Source organism: Daphnia carinata, chromosome 4 (assembly GCF_022539665.2).
Source record: "Daphnia carinata strain CSIRO-1 chromosome 4, CSIRO_AGI_Dcar_HiC_V3, whole genome shotgun sequence".
Taxonomy (NCBI): domain Eukaryota; kingdom Metazoa; phylum Arthropoda; class Branchiopoda; order Diplostraca; family Daphniidae; genus Daphnia; species Daphnia carinata.
In genome coordinates this window covers 2,840,084-2,857,706 of record NC_081334.1, presented here as the reverse complement: position 1 = coordinate 2,857,706, position 17,623 = coordinate 2,840,084, and the positions used below count along the sequence as shown (strand labels likewise).

General features: G+C 40.7%; 2 protein-coding genes and 2 long non-coding RNA genes across 5 annotated transcripts in view; 1 reads left to right on the top strand and 3 right to left on the bottom strand.

The window, feature by feature from the left end:
• Position 1: 1 nt before the first annotated feature.
• On the bottom strand, positions 2–1,459 carry LOC130694700 (uncharacterized). The gene is made up of 4 exons (XR_009002112.2): positions 1,278–1,459; positions 1,152–1,221; positions 918–1,094; positions 2–858 (listed from the first exon to the last, which is right to left on the bottom strand). It is a non-coding gene; the product is annotated as an uncharacterized LOC130694700 (long non-coding RNA).
• A 3,343-nt stretch (positions 1,460–4,802) lies between these two features.
• LOC130694701 (uncharacterized) lies at positions 4,803–5,825 on the bottom strand. Of its 2 annotated transcripts, XR_009002114.2 has the most exons (5): positions 5,628–5,825; positions 5,319–5,538; positions 5,188–5,259; positions 5,035–5,121; positions 4,803–4,976 (listed from the first exon to the last, which is right to left on the bottom strand). It is a non-coding gene; the product is annotated as an uncharacterized LOC130694701 (long non-coding RNA). The 2 variants fall into 2 exon arrangements; XR_009002113.2 differs by having other exon boundaries at positions 5,319–5,825.
• An 857-nt stretch (positions 5,826–6,682) lies between these two features.
• On the top strand, positions 6,683–8,495 carry LOC130694652 (phosphorylated adapter RNA export protein-like). The gene is given in 5 exon segments (XM_057517737.2): positions 6,683–6,852; positions 6,937–7,417; positions 7,420–7,709; positions 7,777–7,963; positions 8,040–8,495. Coding segments are annotated over 5 exon segments (1,194 nt in total). The 5' UTR covers positions 6,683–6,798; the 3' UTR covers positions 8,222–8,495.
• A 134-nt stretch (positions 8,496–8,629) lies between these two features.
• Positions 8,630–17,623, bottom strand: part of LOC130694638 (potassium/sodium hyperpolarization-activated cyclic nucleotide-gated channel 3-like) — a 30,267-nt gene continuing 21,273 nt past the window's right edge. The window contains exons 6-11 of the mRNA XM_059494940.1: positions 15,064–15,213; positions 14,063–14,281; positions 11,938–12,084; positions 10,396–10,513; positions 10,051–10,327; positions 8,630–9,982 (exon numbers count right to left, since the gene is read on the bottom strand). Coding sequence (XP_059350923.1) covers positions 9,601–9,982; positions 10,051–10,327; positions 10,396–10,513; positions 11,938–12,084; positions 14,063–14,281; positions 15,064–15,213 — 1,293 coding nt within the window. The 3' untranslated portion in view covers positions 8,630–9,600. The remainder of the gene's footprint in view (positions 9,983–10,050; positions 10,328–10,395; positions 10,514–11,937; positions 12,085–14,062; positions 14,282–15,063; positions 15,214–17,623) is intronic.

Here is a 17,623-nt window from a genome sequence, read left to right as displayed (position 1 = left end):
AAAAATTGGTTTTCGGGTATATTTAGATATTGGTATTCGGAAAGTCAAGTGGCCTGGGTCCTGGCTTCGATGCTCCTTGCCAGCCAAGCATTTGCCTGAACATTGGTACAGGCAAAGAAAGGTAAGCACTCATTTTTTTTGGCCTGGGTCTTGGTTTCGATGTTCTGAGCCAGTGAATGGTCAGGCAACGAAAAGGAAGCTTGCTTTTTTTTTTCTAAGTCCAACAGGCATTCCTAAATTCACTATTAGTAATAGTATCACTTAGATATGTGAAATAGCTCAATGGTAGAGCATCGGCTTCAGAAGTCCAAAGTCTAGGGTTCAGTACTCGGATTCGCCAGGTGCTTTTTTTCTTTACAACAAACTTTTATTTGTCGAAATAACGAAAAATGGCAAAAAAAAGAAAAAATGCATTCTTCTCAACGACTGGATGGTCGGTAAGCCCCAGATTTTTTCATGGACGACCTCGCCAAGCAATATTAACCATTATAGGATTCGAACCGCAGACCTTTCGCACTGCAGGACAACATGCTACCATTATGCCTTAACTGTCCTTACGTACATAGTTTGGCATTTTGATGCCTGTGTAGGTATGCGATACAGTAAAAACAATAATACCGGATGAACAGTAGAAAACTATAATATAAAGTATTCTATTGAACTGTTTCCTTAAACAAAAATTAAATAAAATGATGCACAAGCAAACAAATCTCCCTTGGCGAGAATAACTGCAACTGAAGCTTTCTGTACAGGTGTAAGTTTTGTGTATGCAGAATTCTTAATGTTCTGAAGTAGTATTGAGTGCAGGCCGGCTTGTTCGAATGATGTTATGTATTAAGGTACATCTTTTCTTGTAACCTAAAGCAAACACAATACATATTTTCAATCATAAAATACAGTTTCGAAGAATGGCTTACCAGGACAAAGGCTTCATCAAAATTGTTAAAGCCTTCCCCACAGACGATGCCCTTAAACAGTTCCTTTTCATTGCAAGTCACAGCTTCCAGAATGTAATGTTCACCCAGCTTTCCATCTTCAATCAATTCATTGAATAGTTTCGTGTAGTCTTTCGTAGTGTGCCAAGCTTCATGACACTAAGGGTAAAACAATGGAGTTAAGTTTGCATACATATTTCCATACTTTTACCTTACTTTGTTACTCCACTACCACCACCCCGTCAGGCTTGTGGACACTCTGTGGTAAATATCCCTCTTGTCCACACTGTTGAATAAAACCACATTAAAGCAAGCACACTTAAAAGGCAAGAAAACACTAACCTTGTGCCAATCCGATTGCCGATGCCGCCATCACCACCACCTCCTTTCCACCACATTCCCTTGACACATGACTATCTTCTCAACACTACAAGAGGCATTCAGAATTAATTCAGAAAATATTCCTATTACGCGTTTACAAAAGCCTACACTGTTATGGCAATCTGTTTTACCCCCCAAAAAAAAAAACAATTTCGGCCTTTTTTTTCTATTTCACTGCTGTCGCCATCTACCGGTGGGTAGCAGTAAAACAGAAAGTAAGGCCGATATTTTTATTTTATTTTGGAGGGGGCGGGGAGGGGTCGGGGGTAAAATGGATTGCCATACATTGCATCAGACTTACCCGTTCGTCAACCAAGTGTGCATATGTCTTTCTTTGACAATTATTTTATTTTGCTACTATGTTTGGTAAACTGCAATTATGCCCAATATTTTTGTCTTTGCATTTTAGGTTTCCTCTTAGATGATCTATACCTGATCATATGTTCTAAAGTGATCTGCTTTCACAGCTACATTTCTGTGTTCTTTTCCGTTGGTCCATGGTTCCGAATTGAGGCAGGTATATCTATTATGCTATGTCACTAAGTATTATAGGGAAAAGAATAACTGAAGTTGATTGAGATCTATTCTGATTCTCCTGGTATCCATCTCAACAGGTTTTTATTTGCTTTTCAACACCCATTTCATAGTGGGACATGTGGCTTTGATTAATATTACCATAAAGACTGCTGAAAATGGGTGTGGTACAGAAACCCAGAAATGACACGAGTTCAACATCAAACATGGATTAGGTACTTCTCGGTTTTTTGTCTATCGAAAAAGTATTTTTAATGCTATTATTTTGCATTCACAGAATTTTAGCAGGGGATCAAGTCAAATCTGGAAGTGTTACAGGATGGAAGAGTTGGCCTGTAGTTGAAAAAACACTGAGAGTGCATTACTGTTAAGGTATGAGGTAAAGTACTAGAGTAATGCAAATTGTCTAATGAGAAGTATCATCTTGTGTTAATAAATCCGGTACAATCCTCATAGAATCCTTCATGGTTCTGTCACAGCTAGAAGCCTCTAATAATTCTGCTTCTCTGGCTAAAGAACAACTTGTCCTTTACGTTCAGAGTGTTGGTGAAGCTGGGTACTTAAATGGCCCTAAAGATGTTTCACTTTGCTGGCATTGCAGTGATGAACATCATACATGGACTCTTTAGGTATGAAAGGAATTTTCTTGAAAAAAATTTGAATTTATGACGAAGCATTTCTCCTCCTTTTTGCCAACTGTGTCTAATCTACAAAAAAAATTTATCCAATAGGAAAGGATTTTCAGCATACTGGGAACACAACTATCAACAATGCAACATTCTAGGGGTGCTATTTTATCATTCAAGAGCCTTATACAATGATTTTCATCTGCAATTTGTATGGCATTTCCCAAGCTTCTGCCAGAAGTTGAATCTATAAGTCATGTAAGTAACATGAACAACAATTGAGATGCTTAATGGTGTTGTTTTTCTTTTCTCAGCATAGGTTAAAAGTAACATTGGATCTGAAAAGATTCTTGGTTGGGGCAAGACACTGAATAAATTGTAATGATTGGATGGATGACATGACATTTCTATACTTTATTTGGATTCCCGAGACGGTATTTTATATTTAAAAAATTGAAGTGCATATCTGGGCTCCCTTCCTTTCCGTAGCCCCGTTTCCCCTTGACTCGTAATAAGCCCGTAGGGGGTCATGCCCCTACTGTACGGTATATATAAAAACAACATATACCGAGGTTTGGAGGGCTCTGGCCGGAAAGGGGACGTGGGGTGCCGCTTAGTCCGAGGATGTGTTCACGGAGGGCGATGTGGCTACCCACAAATCCGAACTAAAGGTTAATCGCTCCTGTAAAAATGTTCCAAATCTTCAGCTCTTCTTCCGGCTTCTCTTAGCCAATCACCGGGTAATCTCCCCGGTGGGTCAACAAGGCAGTGTCTCCCCCTGCCTGGGTTGACGGCAACTTTTGAAAGGGCTATTGTGCCTTTTTAAAGTTGCAAAAATAATTTTAATGTGCAGAGAATTGTCAATAAAATTTTTTTTATAAAATATTTTTTCCAAAAGTTGTTTCTTTCATTGTCTGTGTTCGTTGTGTTACATTATATTTACCAATTTTTTTTTATTTGGTATGCTCAATTCAACTTTAATGTTTATGCCACCTTTGATGGTAAGTACTCCATTGGTTTATCGTTTATTTGTAAGTATTCAATTATTATTTATTACACTTCTCACTCTTATCTTCAACTTAGATTCAAGGAACAGCGTGTAATACCTGAATATTTTCTGAAGTAATTTTGTATTTATATTTTGTTTTACTCGTATGGGAACCGATCCCCAGTCATTTAGCGTGCAACGCCGATGCTCTAACATCGAGCCACGAGTTATATATACGTTTTTTATTATCGCATATCATATGTTATCGTCTAGGATGTTTATGCAGTCTTTGACATATATTTATCTTTCTATTGATTTTATAGGGTCCATAGCTCTGTGGTAGAGCCTTTAGCTGCGATACCTGTTACCCTGGGTTCAAACCTTAGTAGATGTATAAAAATGAAGGAGAATAAATGTAGAAAAGAATATTTCATTTCATTTTTATTCTAGGTGTAAATGCAAGTCCGCAAGCGACTTGAATAAAGCCAACAACACGTTCAACGATTCGTGGCTCATTGGTAGAGCATCGGCGCGATATGCCGAAGATTCAGGGTTCGATCCCTGTAAGAAGTCTGGTTCAAAGTCTAGTCTAGTATGTATAGCTGAATAAAAAATACATAAGTAAATAGTGTAAAATCGTTTTTATTGTCCCTCCTTCCACCCACATATCCACCACTATTACATACATTTCAAAATACAGTACACAACATACAATACATACACAAATACACTTAAACTAACACGTTGGCTGCCACGCCACCTATCTACAATCGCTACTGTCGCTATCAAAGGGATAGCGACCAAGGGGGCCGGGTGGGCCGGGCTGAAACGGCGATGAGACCTTTACGGGAATGCACACCCCAGGTCTACATCGCCGTCTCGTTCAAGGGATTCCCTAATGGTGCATTGCCTTTGGGGCCATTCGGCCAATCTTGGGCAGTGGCGCTGCTCCACCCCATGGCAGATAAACCATGGAGCAGAACAGCGCGGCCCGTCCCTGTCAAGCTACAAAAAAAAGGGGATCAAGGTGGGTGGGTGGCAGCCAACGTGTTAATTCGCAAAACATAATACAACATAAAACAAAACACAACCATACCACGAAGACGAGGCGACCACGAGGTGACGAAGGGGCGATAGGGGAGGCGATGACGGCGTGACCATGAGGCGAAGGCGGGGCGACGGGCGAGGCGGAGACGGGACGACCGGCGAGGCGAAGACGGCGTGACCATGAGGCGAAGACGGGGCGTCGGGCGAGGCGAAGACGGCGGGACCACGAGGCGAAGACAGGGCGACGGGCGATGCGAAGATGGGGTGACGGGCGAGGCGAAGAAGGGACGACGGGCTAGGCGAAGACGGCGCGACCACGAGGCGAAGAAGGGGCGACGGGCGAGGCGAAGGCGGGCCATACAACAACATTTTGCACGATGTTCCACGATGATCTTCTACAGGCCACTGCTTATTTGCTATTCGGCATTCCATCACTTTTTTTTCATTTTACTGTCATGGCGTTATCTAAATAACAAACAACGATATTACAATATTACATTTGAATGGGCAAATGGAAACTTACGTTTAGATGGCTTGAGAGAGTTAATACTTAGAGACCGGAATCTTGAAGGTCTTTTTACATGGGACGAAAAGGGAAAATGCCCTAGCTCTAAACGGTAGAAGTAAAAGTAAACGTTGTTGGTGAAACTATAACAGAGATGGCTATTTGACTTACAGCTGTTACTCGAAGACTAAAAAGATTGTGGGGCCAGGAATTACGAAGAAGAAAGTAAAGCTTTGCAGTCCTCTGAGGGGATATTAAATGTAAAGAAAAGTCATTTAGATTAAGAAAGAAATTTAAAATACCACAGGAAAAAAGTTTTGAGGTCCATGTCTCTGTGTGTTGGTCGGTTAGGTACAAATGGCAGGAGGACTACTGAAGCAGTGGCGATTTTTCTTGGCCACATGATCACAGAGGTACAAATCACATTTGTCAGATACAACCTAACAGTTGGTGAGTGGATAAAGTGCTGCAAAATCAGACGAAGGTATTCAAACGATAAAATTTTTCTCACTGTCACAGCTTCTATACTTTGCAAATAAAGTTTCACGAGTTATCCCTTGAAAGTAGAATGAGACTAAATGGATCCTAGTAGCAAAATACATGTCTTATACCTCTAAATGAATAATTTTATCACATGATTGAAAGCAAAAGCCATAATATGCTACTAGGCTTTGTGTTTGACAGCTGGCATAGCTGATCTCATTAAATAAGAAATAATCCATTTCATCTGGTTGACTTCCAAAACACAATCAATACACTGAATAATCAGTAGCACACCATTTTCGAATCTTCTGTTGTATATTAACACAGTTAACAAACATTCGACCAGATTTCCGGATTCCCTCCCCCCCCCCCTCACAAAAAATACCGTTTTCTTTCTGTTTCACTGCTATTGCCATCTACCGGTCAGATTTTTAATTAATTCTTCATATACAGTCGCCAAAATTTCTTGGGGGATTCTTTTTTTGGGGGGGGGGGGTAAAAAGTTTAACACGCCACGCAATAAAACACAGCACCATTTTGGAAGGGCGCTAGCGATAGTTTTTTTGTTAACAACCTAAATAAAAGCGAATAAAAAAGGAATTAGGAGACAATTGTTTATTCAAAAACCAAGATATTCCCATGAAAATACATGATTGGGATTGAAAATTCCAAAAGGGTGTCGGATTTCAACGGAGACAGTCAGTCGGATGTTTCGTATTCTCTTATTGACGTTTACGTCCGATCCGAGGCAATTACCAGCAACTCAGCGATGTGTATGCACTATTGAAAATCAGGATCAAAGCAAAATCGGGATTATAACCAACAGACGGTTAACCCTTTCTACGTTCACCCACAAATGCCTTACACTCCTCTGGTTTTTGGGTTGGCTGGTGGCACCTTAGAAGCGAGAAATCGACTGTAAACGAAAGAAAGTAATACCATTAATGTTATTCCTTATGGAAATTTCTCACGCATTGCTTTTGTAATGATAAATTTTTTAATTTTTCCATTTTGTGATTTTCAAAAGATTTGAATCTTTTTGAAATTTGAAGCACTAGGGCGGCAGAACATATTAAATACCTAACTATTCCGTCGCGCTAGATGAGGCCAAATTGTATCGTAAATGGGCGTTAAAAACCGGGTTACAGTTTTTACCGCTAGGTGGCTTGCCGACTTCTTTGTTTTCATCCTCACATTTTCTTTTTTCAATCGGTTGCTATAGCCGTGATAAACATTGACTAGCGTCTCTCATCAAATTTAAGTGGTAAAATAGATTTTGTTATTCGATTGCTTTCTAAAATGCAAAACTTAGATGAAAGTGAAGATGGGGAAATTTCTGACGATGCCGGTGATGTAAGCAATGGTTACTGCAAGAATGTTGAAATTGGTTGTAACCATACCTTTCTTCTTTGGATTACTGTTTCTCTGTCCCATTAGATTGAGCCATATACCGCCTTAGAAAGACCTACATCATTTGCTCCCATTCATCAACCCCCCAAGCAGGTTACTGAGGATACCGAAGAATCCACTGAATCCAGCAGCAGCAGTGAGGATAGCAGCAGTGATGAAGGACAGAGGCCAGCTAAGAGACGAAAAAAATCTAATGTCAGAGTAACAAAGCCCACTCAGTCAGGTCGGAAACACAATGTTTGGAGTACTGTCGTCTTTGAGGATCAGTTTGAGCAGGACTTAAAGGACATTAATGTGCAACACAGCAAGCATTACCTTGATAGGTCTAGGGATGTTGAATCGTACAATTACGTACTCTGCATGAAGAACCGTCTGGAAGAAGAAGATATTGATGAAAAAACAGAACAAAGGATTCGAAAAAAGATTGCTGACTTGGATGAGAAATATGGTGGGGAAACACCTGTGATAGTAGAAGACTCAGTTGTTGAAGACTTTGAACAAAGTCTGCAAAAACTCAAAAGTTACTAAACTCTCGAAAAAGAAAAATGGAGCAGAGGGAAACACAACCCCAAAACACTGTGCAACAACCAAGATCCAGAACCCAACTCAGGCGTGTGGAGGATTTGGCTGTTACTGATAGTTCAAGTGTACTTGAAGTGGCCCAAGACATAACTCTTAAGCTCCATGAAGAAAAAATGGACTTGATTCTTCGTGTGGTGGAAATCATAGGCAAAGAACTTACCATTAAGTTGTTTCGTGAAACGCAGGAAACCGAAAACGATGGAGGTATTATGGTTGCGGTAAGTTGCAGTCGCTGCATTTTTCTGTCAACACGTGTTAACGAGATATATTCATCAACGATGTTAGGATGGATCTCGACGTAGAACTCCTGGTGGAGTTTTCCTATACTTGCTTCGTAACCACGAGGAAATTCCAATGGAAAAGATTCGCGAAGTTTTCAGCCAAGAGACGAGAGCCAAAGAACAACACAAGCGAACTTTACGTGCAAAACGCCGGCAAGCTCAGGCCGAAAAACTAAAGCAATCTCTTTCATGTAATTGTAATTTGTTCCACACACATCGTCTGTGGATTTTAACTGTTTTTCTCTTTCACTTTCTAAATTTTTGAAGCAGCAAATACTTTACCGGAATTGCCAACACGAGCCGCATTGGAGATACAGAAGAGTCAACGAGATTCACAAGTCGTGCCACCTGAAGGGATGAGACAGTCACCTCAGGCAACGATAGTGGAGCCTATCGATAGTCAAATCGCTGAAAACGAAGTTGTTGACATTCAATTCGATTGCGAATGATTCAGTTTCCCTATCAAACCAACAAACCTGAGTTCCATGTGTTCCCCGATGAAACAACCTGATTGTATAATTTTTTTTGCCAAGATAAAATGTGACGCGCGTGGAAATGTTCCAAGATGTCATGTAATGTCCAAAATGTTCCAAGAATGTACCGTAATAATACAGAAAACATCCCTTACAGTTTTGCTTTCCCACCTAAAGTTTCTGCAGTTGCATTTTTGTATGCTTAGCCCACTTGTTTCCAAGGAATACGACACTGAAATCAAAAACGCAAGAGTATGAACTGTATTGTCATTATTCGCCTCGTTACGACACAACCTGGCAGGCATTTCCTTGCAAGCCTTACAAAAATCGAAATAACCACTCACAGACATTAGACTTGTACGAGACAATTCCGAGTGTGTTACATCACCGGCGAAAAACGTGGATTTATTTTTACCGCTCGCATAGCCTACAAATGTTGAATGTGCTTTAGTGTGTAAATCATCTGGCTACTATAATGCATGGCCCTCAACTAGTATACTCTCGATTAAACAGGAACTTTCACTCTCAACAAAACAACATAATTTTCGAAAACGGCTGCATTTTTCATGAACGGAAACAAGCAATAGTGATTTTGAGGAAAAACTGTCATAATAAAAGAAGAAAAAAAAACGTAACGTAACAAATTCAAGTTTACACAATAACTCTCTGCGACCTTACTTTCTCGACTAGAGGTACTCGAGCAACACTGGCCGATACATACGGCGTCAGAACATTGTCCCTTGTAGCTGTGACGACTAGACCTACACTTTAAATCCATTTTGTTTTTGTTTTAAACAGAAATTCTATCAAATCAAGTAAACGACTAGATTAGGTACCCGCGAGACTAGAGAGATGCACCGAAAATTTTAAAACATGTTGTGGTTTTCAATTGAGGTCTGCTGAAAAATCGACTTACTTGCAGTGTTGAATCTCCAACACTTTTGAAATTCGAGAAGCCAAGTCGCGAAGATTAAAAGTGATGGTTTCAAAAAGTCAGGAACCCATAACACAATGTTTCTGTTGAGTGGAAAGACAAGGGAAGGATAATCAGATACACTTGGAGACATAGCTTCTGTCATGTGTAGCCATCTTGCGAGTTTTGGTGACTGTGCAGTGTGGTGCCAAAGCATAAACTGCTCCAGCTACTTGCTTGATTTCGTATCCAAACAAAACTTTTGGTTTCTACATATCGCTACCGACACACGAATTATTGCTACATTAGAATATTGTGGGTTAGTTTCCCCCCCATCCGTCACGTTATTCAATGGCCAAACAATTCGATAACGTACCAACGACGAACTTTTTGAGGAGGAAAACAAAGAAACAATCGCGACGTTTAAACGAGTGAACAAGAGTCAGTGATTGGGCCTGATCTTGTCTTCGGATTTGAGGTCGAATGTGCGATCGTCGTGGACGCTGCCGGACGGCACACCGAACGCTGCAGCGGCCATGGAAGCTGCTGCTGCGGCCAGGGCGAAGTTGTTCTCGGAGCGAGGGCGCGGAAGGCTGTACGGTGGCGACATTGCGGGCGAATGTTGGTACAAATAGTTGTGAATTCTACCCGTGGAAGAACGCCGTCGATGACCCAAATGGTGACCACCGAATTCTTCCGTACTGCCCGGCCCAGAATGGCCACCTGTCGTCATACCACTGACGATGGCGTTGACTGTTTTACAGTCACTCTGCAAGTCTTCACGGTTTGATACCATGGTTGGATTCTTTCCTATTTTATTTAACCTACGAATGGAAATACGACAAGAGAATGTGAATCTGCGAGAAAAAACATTAGATATGCAGACGATGACCTTTCGGCAGCAACGCTCTCTAGCGTTCTTCTCATGAGTGGATACTGGTCGAGGACGGCGTTAAAATGTTCCACCGAGAGGGAGAATAGGTTACAGTAAGTTTCTGCCCGGACGCTGGCCACTCGTCGAGCGTTAGTCAGGAGACAAATCTCGCCAAAGTATGAGCCGTCACTTAAAGATGTGGCCACTTCACCGTTGCCCATGACGATGTCGACGATGCCCTCCTGGATGAAGTACATCTTCGTTCCAATGGTGCCCTCTTTGATGATAATATCACCTTTAAAATTTTGGCTCAGGTATAGTAAGCGTTGGATTGGTTTAAGACAGTTTTAAATGAGAACATACCCGGTTGGAAGACCTCGTAAATGAGTTTGGTGACTACATCGGAGACGAAGGCTGGATCGGCATTGGCAAAAAACGGTACTGAAGCCACCAAAGATCGGCAGTTGAAATTGATGACATCCTGCAACCACAGCAACATCAAACGGTGCAATTTAGAATACAAAGAGATCATCAACGAAAAAAAAAAAAAAAAATTTAAAAGCCTAGTAGGCTCTTCTTTATAAAAAAAAGAAAAGAAAAGAAAAGAAACTAAATGAGATTTTTCTTTGATTTGTTTTTAGAAGCCACCAGATGGCTCGCAGGAGACAACCGGGATTGAAAATGTCCTGCCTGGACATGGGCCCTTCTGTTTCTACGCAAGTCCTCTCAAGTTTTTCTAGGAAATCTCACCAATTCTTTTCATCCAAGGTGATAAACAAATCAAACAGCCAAGACTAGACAATTTAGTTGGTTGAAAAAAAAAAAAAAAAAAAAAAAAAAGTCCCAACCCACGAAAAGAACGAAACACTTGAAATACGTAGCTGATCAAATAATATTAGGATTCCCCGTCTCACGGCCTTTATTCGTATACACTTCAACAGGAATTGATGAGTTTGTCATTCTTGACCCGGCGTCAGAAAGAACGGCTGATACGTCGGTAGCAAAGCTTTAAAAAAAAAAAGGGGGGGGGGAATGTTTACATATACAAAGCGTACAGCTCTGCCGTGAAGACTGCGGGACTACATAACAGTTCAATAGCAGTGGGATGAGGCTATTAAAGCAAATGGCTCGGCGGAGTCGAAAACACTCGATACGTCGGACCAAATGGTGCGTGGCTAACGTGCCATCTAAGCACAAGAAAATCAGAAGGAAAAAAAAAAAAAAAAAAAGAAGCTGGTGGAAGAATCGCCGGGGTGGCGGCTTGACTGCGTGAGTTATCGGTTAGACCCGTTTTTTTTTTTTTTTTTAACTTTCTATTTTGTTCTGTCTGTGTGTACAAAACGCAAGCACAGCATTTTCGTTAGCTACTGTTTATGTGGCCCTGCCTGTAAAAGCTTAATAACACACGGACCCTTTCCTACTCTTTCAATCTCCGCCGTTTTCTATTTTTTTTCCCCCCCCCCAAAGCTTCGCGTACCCAACGGCAACGTCAAACTGTGAGCTATCCCCGATCTGCGGTATAGTCAATTACCTATCAACAACAATGACGCACAACATTATCGGGTTCTTAGAAATATACAACGAGAAAAATCCAAGGGAGCAAGAAGCAGCCTAGCCCCGTAGTCTAGTATTTAGAAGACAAAGAAAAGAAAAAAAAAATTCGTTTTGGAATCATAAAGCCCTTTAGGCAATGGGACAATTACACACGGCCTATCAACGATGATGCCACTGAAAGCATAAACATGAAGAGGGTCCTATAGTTCGTGCGGTACAAACGTCACCAGTTCGGGTATAAAAGATGGAGGATCATTAGCTTCCGTAATGGCTCATAGATTTTTTTGGGTCCTTGTCAACTCATCGTTATTATCATTATTTAAAAAAACAAAAAAAAACCAGGGATCATACCTCGCGTAACTTCTCCGACAACTCTCCCAAGATGGCGTCTTCGTCGAAGAATTTGCCTTGGTAGCGGTGTTCGAAGTATTCGGTGATCCTCTGGCGCATGTCGCGTGGCAACCGCCGGTACGCCATGTACTCCTCCACCTGCTTCAGCTGTTAAAAAAAACAAACAAAAAAACAAAGATAAACGAGATAAGCCATTTTGTAAACGAACAATTCTAATACATATATATATATAAAAAGAAAATAGTAATAAACTCATTATATTCAGGCCGAACTTGCTCATCAATAACACAGTGGGATGATAACGTTCGGACACATATCGACCTGGCTATTCTTTTTCTTATCTATTCTTCATCAGGACTTGCAGTTGCCCTGAACGACGTGACGACAACAATAAAAACTACGTTAGACTGAATTAACGAACGACGACAACAACAACAAACGAATGGAACAATCTAGAGCCATCAAGGCCTCCAACAAAGTACGCACCACCTGGACAGTCGGCGAGTTACGATAGCACACTTCATTGTTATTATTACTTTGTTAGCCACTCTTGTAACACGTTAAAAAAATTGTGTAGCCCATAGAACGAAACTTGGCCATTAGACGGACAAGATCAATGCGTTGGCCGATTGCTGGGGTCCTTAAATGTGTTGCTATTGGCAGCCGATAGCATTTTTTTTTTTGACGTAATTCTTTTCTTTCGCATCTCAGCGTTCTGTCATATTTTCGTAAACACAAACGTTCGTCCCGACGTGCAGTCCCGACAGCGCGGGTTCTATATTTAATGAAGCAGTGCGATGTTATTGGAAGTAACTAGGCCAAGCAAACGCACAAGCTTGCCGCGTAGTAGAGATACCGAGTGCATTCGACGTCAACCCTTTGTTTTTTCTCGCCCGATGCTAATTGATGCTGGAACATGGACGTGCCTGGTACAACACTCGTTCGCGTACAATGTACGAAAATAAGAGAGCTGCAGTACATTCGTCTAGGTCGCATTATTTATGCTAGAATGTGACGCAATTCGCAGGCATGTTTCCCATTTCGAAATGAAGACAAAGCGGAACTTCGCGTCTTACTCCAGTCTGATTAAAACTATTGAAATTTCAAAACGAAATGAATGTAAAAAAAAAAAAAAAAAAAAAAAAAAAAGGCAGAGCGGATCTTGCTAAGAAAATCTTTTTTTTTTTTTTTTTTTTTTTCCATTCAATTTCATATTTTATAAACGACAGGCGGGGGTGGGGGGCTCTCATAGAAGATTCGTACACAGCCACCCGGGAGTGCCAACAGAGGCTCTATCGTTGATGATGTTTGAATACCGTCATGCTCCATTTACATAGGCTTATACATTCTATCTAGTTGATTGAAATGCCACTCACCATTTTCCAGCGAATGAAAAATCCAAACATGCCCCGTATCTTATCTCCGACATACAGCACGCAGCCCATACAAAATTCTCTTTAACGATACGTAGACGTACGTCTTGGTTTCTGCCTACCCTCGGACGATTGAGCTACGATCCATGATTGTACAAACGAAATCAAAAATGAACGATAAAAAAAAGAAAAAGAAATGGATCGATAGCCACCAAGCGTCATCACGAATATCAAATTTCGCAAATAATTTACAAGGCATAAATTTTTAGAAAATGCATTTCTTTTTCGGATGCAACAACGCCATTCCTTTGCTACCTTTTCCCCTGCAACATTTACATGGCGTGAGCGCTAACGCAATGTGGGCTACTCGTCCACATTCGGCACGGCCATTGATGTGTGTGAACGTGTCCGCCGTTTACAGTTTACAAGCCCACAGACTCGTACGCCATCTGACATTCAATTGTTATCCGGCAGAATGTACCGCTGTGGGCGACCAATCTTCCGACAAGCGGAGCTCCTTTACATATCGAAAGTTCTAGTGGTCTACCTCCAGCTTTCGTTCCTTTGAAGTCAAATCGTACCTCTTATTGCCTTGCATTTCTATCGGATTTGGCTTTCGCGTGATTCACGCACGTCAATTCGAGTCCCGTCTTTTCAGACACCATCGATTCGATTCCGTACGATCTCACGTTTTGATGCTAAACAGTTGGACATGTCGGCTGATGTGAGGCGAAACGATGAAGTGCGCTTACCTTTTCGCGATACTGTCGACGAGAAGAGTCGAGGCTCTGGATGAGATTGGTGGCGTGTCCAAGGAAGAGAGCGTAGCAGGTGGCGCCGCTGATCATCGATAGCATCGTCAGCCACATATCCGTCAATGACTGAGGGGGGAATCGTCCGTAACCGATGCACAGCATGTGAGACATGGCTTTGAATAGCGCCCAAGAGTACTGTTCCAGCCAGAAAGATTCCTGTTCACCAATACACGATCAAAAAAATTCATTCTTTGTTTTAAAAAAAAAAAAAAAAAAAAAAAAAAAAAACATTTTTCCTCATTTCAAATTCGCAGAGTGTGTTGCAAAGTGAGAGCCGCTATCGACGAACACCATCAAACGGAACTTGATCTTATTAACCGCTTGAAAAAAAAAAAAGAAATGAAAGGCTGGGGCAGTGTTACGTGCGTTATTCAGTTAAACCAGCTTTGATGTACACGAAATCGTTAGCCATTTTCCCCCACACAAAGAAAACAATAATCCTCCCTCCCAAAATTAAAAGTCAAATCTCTGCTATAATCCCCTAAAGTTTTAAAAGGCACATCAACTTGAAACGATGTACAATAAAAAAAAATTTGTTCAAGTCTTCGCTTCGACACAACTCGTACAACATCTTTGCTGTCTTCGCACGGTTCACTAAACTCTTATGGAAAACAAAACCCCCCGTTGTGTAATATGGCGAGAAAGCTGATCGATAATCCCCTTCTCTGCGACCCGTGGTTGAAACACATCCGCACTGAACAGCGATAAATCCCGTGCGGATGATATAGCTTAGTGATACATAGAGGTTTGCAAAAAAAACAAAAATACAAGTACAGACCAAGGGCTATACAAACACAAATCTATGTAGCGTATAACCTGTAAAGACATGTGTTCCCTTTATAAAAGTACAAGCCCTTCTCCATATCCAAATCGATAAAATCAATATGAAACGGGAGTGTTTAAGATTTAAAAGATCGAAGTGATGCATTTGAGCTGACCTGTAATTCGTTGATGGCGACCCACGAGTTGGGCGGAAATCCCTGCAACATTGGCACCAGGAACTGGAGGCAGCCCGACCAGTGTCCGATCAGCAGCATCATACAGATCAGGTTGAAGATCCTCATGAAAACGCTGGCCATGTTGAGGAACTGCACAGGGATGACGGTCGTTGTTGATTGGGTTGATGAGGATGACGAAGAACGTCACGTCACACACAAGGCCCACACGTTGAATGCAATAGGAAAGAAAGGAAAACGATAAGACCATTTGATCACCATCATCTGCTACTTAAGCCGTTTCTAATTCAGAATGAGAATGCCCCTTCCCTTTTTACAGAGCCAATCAACAAAACCCTGTGTCAACCCTGTTACACGAACAGCTATAGTTTACTCTTTGTTCACCTTGTAGATGTAATGTTGTACAAAATGAGTCATCGTGGTTCTTTCATTTTCAAATGTAAACAAAAATGTGAAACCAAATTCTACGTAACTGAAAAATTTGGATGTATGGGAGGATTGATAATTCACAAAACTTAATCCATTAAAAAAAAAAAGAAAGAACTAGTAACGAGGGAATAGCAATTCAATAGACGTGCCCTCATTGCCCAAGCCATTTGCATTCGCAATCAGAGAGGCACACTTTGCATATTCAGATCGATGTTGTTGGATGAGCCGTGCAACTTAAAACAGAACAACGAAAGCGAAATTAAACTTTTGGTTTTCACTGATGACAGAAACGAAAAAGGAAAACACAACAAAAATCAAACAACCCAAATCCAAGTGGATTGGGTGATAATTACCAAAAGAAACAAACCGAAAAGCACAGCGTCAACAGCCATGGCGTGAAAGGAATTAAAGAGAAGCAGAAGACGAAAGAAAGAAGTCAGAAACATATGCGTTGTTTGTCTAACAGAATTTTATGGAAGACGATGATGCATTCTTTAAAAAAGCATTATATTCTCTTCGAATCATCTCTTTTGTTTGTTTTTTTTTTTGTTGCTTTTCTTTCTTGATTGTTACGATTTTTTTTTAAATCTTTAATTTTTTTTTTTGCAATTTCAATTAATTTTTTTTTTTGTAGCATTAGTACTGTTATAGCCATCAGCAAAACCATTTCATTTCTACACTGGGCAAAAATGATTACTCTTCTAACAAACGGCTTTAGCGCAATCGGAACGCCTTCTCCCGTTAGCCTTTCCCCACCCTGTTTTGATTTTGATTTTTTTTTTTTTTTTTTTTTACCTTCATGATTAGGGAATTTTTGCTGTTGTGCTGCTTCTGTTTGCTCGCGTGAGCGTCGGAACCGAGCCGGCCCCGTCGCTCGGTCCGACTCTTGCGCAGATTCTGTAAGATCTGAGAGAGAGAGAGAGAGAGAGATAGACAGAGAGAGAGAGAAAGAGTGATAGAAGGATGAGCGAAAAGAGTGTGTGTATAGATAGAGAGCGTGAACAAAACAAAACAAAACGAAAAAAAAAATCCGAGAAACGTTTACATAAATACTAAACTTGAATTCTTATGAAAGAAAAAAAAAAAAAAAAAAGGAACACAAACTACTAAAGCGCTATTGCCTTTTTGTTCCGCTTTGTTTGCTTTCGGCTTTCGTTTCTCTTTCTACTACGGGGGAGGTATGTATCTCGGCCCAACCGAAACGATAAATCAAAGAAGAAGAAAAGACAACAATGAGAGAGAGAGAGAGAGATAGAAAGTGAGAAAGTTCATAGTGTCCGTAGAAGGAAAAAAAAAAAAAGAGACGTCCAAAAGATTGGGTGTTGGGCATCTCCTTTGACTCGTGCCCATCATCAATTGGAAACGAAAGAAAGGCAAAGTCTTAAAAAAAAAAAAAAAAACACACATACACACGCACGCAAAATAGGAAAAAAAATAAATAAATAAAAAGGCTGATAATTTCAGCATCACACACGGACGAGAAATAAAAACATTTCCACGAGTTTTTTTTTTTTTTTTTTTGCAGGATGAATAAAATAACAAATGAAGCATGACAAATAGAAATGCCACTTCTCTGTTGTTCTCTCCGAAAAAAAAAACGAGTCGATAATAAATAATAAAAGCATCCATGTACGTCAGTGCGGCTGTATGCACACAGTTCAATCTAGTATTATGGGCGGTAGCTATAATAATAATCTATACAACAACAAAAAAAACAACAAAAAAAACAAGCCATTCATTGCGAATCATCATCCTCTATACATCGTTCACTCTGTCTCCTCGTAATAATAAGAGTCCGCGAGAAGAATAGGACAAGAGTGGGATTGGCCTTTCCATTTTTTTCCTTTTAATGAGCGCAAGTGTGTTGTATATCGTTTCGATCGACGCTACTCGGCTGACAGCTTACACACACACGCATACACACAACGCAATATAGGAAGAAGCCTCTGACAGTGCAGAGTCGACTTGATGATCAATGAAACAGAAAATGCTTAGGGAACGAAAGAAAAGGCCAGTAGTTGTTAGATGGAAACGAAGGGTCTACGACATCACCTAAAGGACGGGTTTCAGATTTGCCAGTATATGAAAGCCGATTAAAGGGGGGAACGATGGG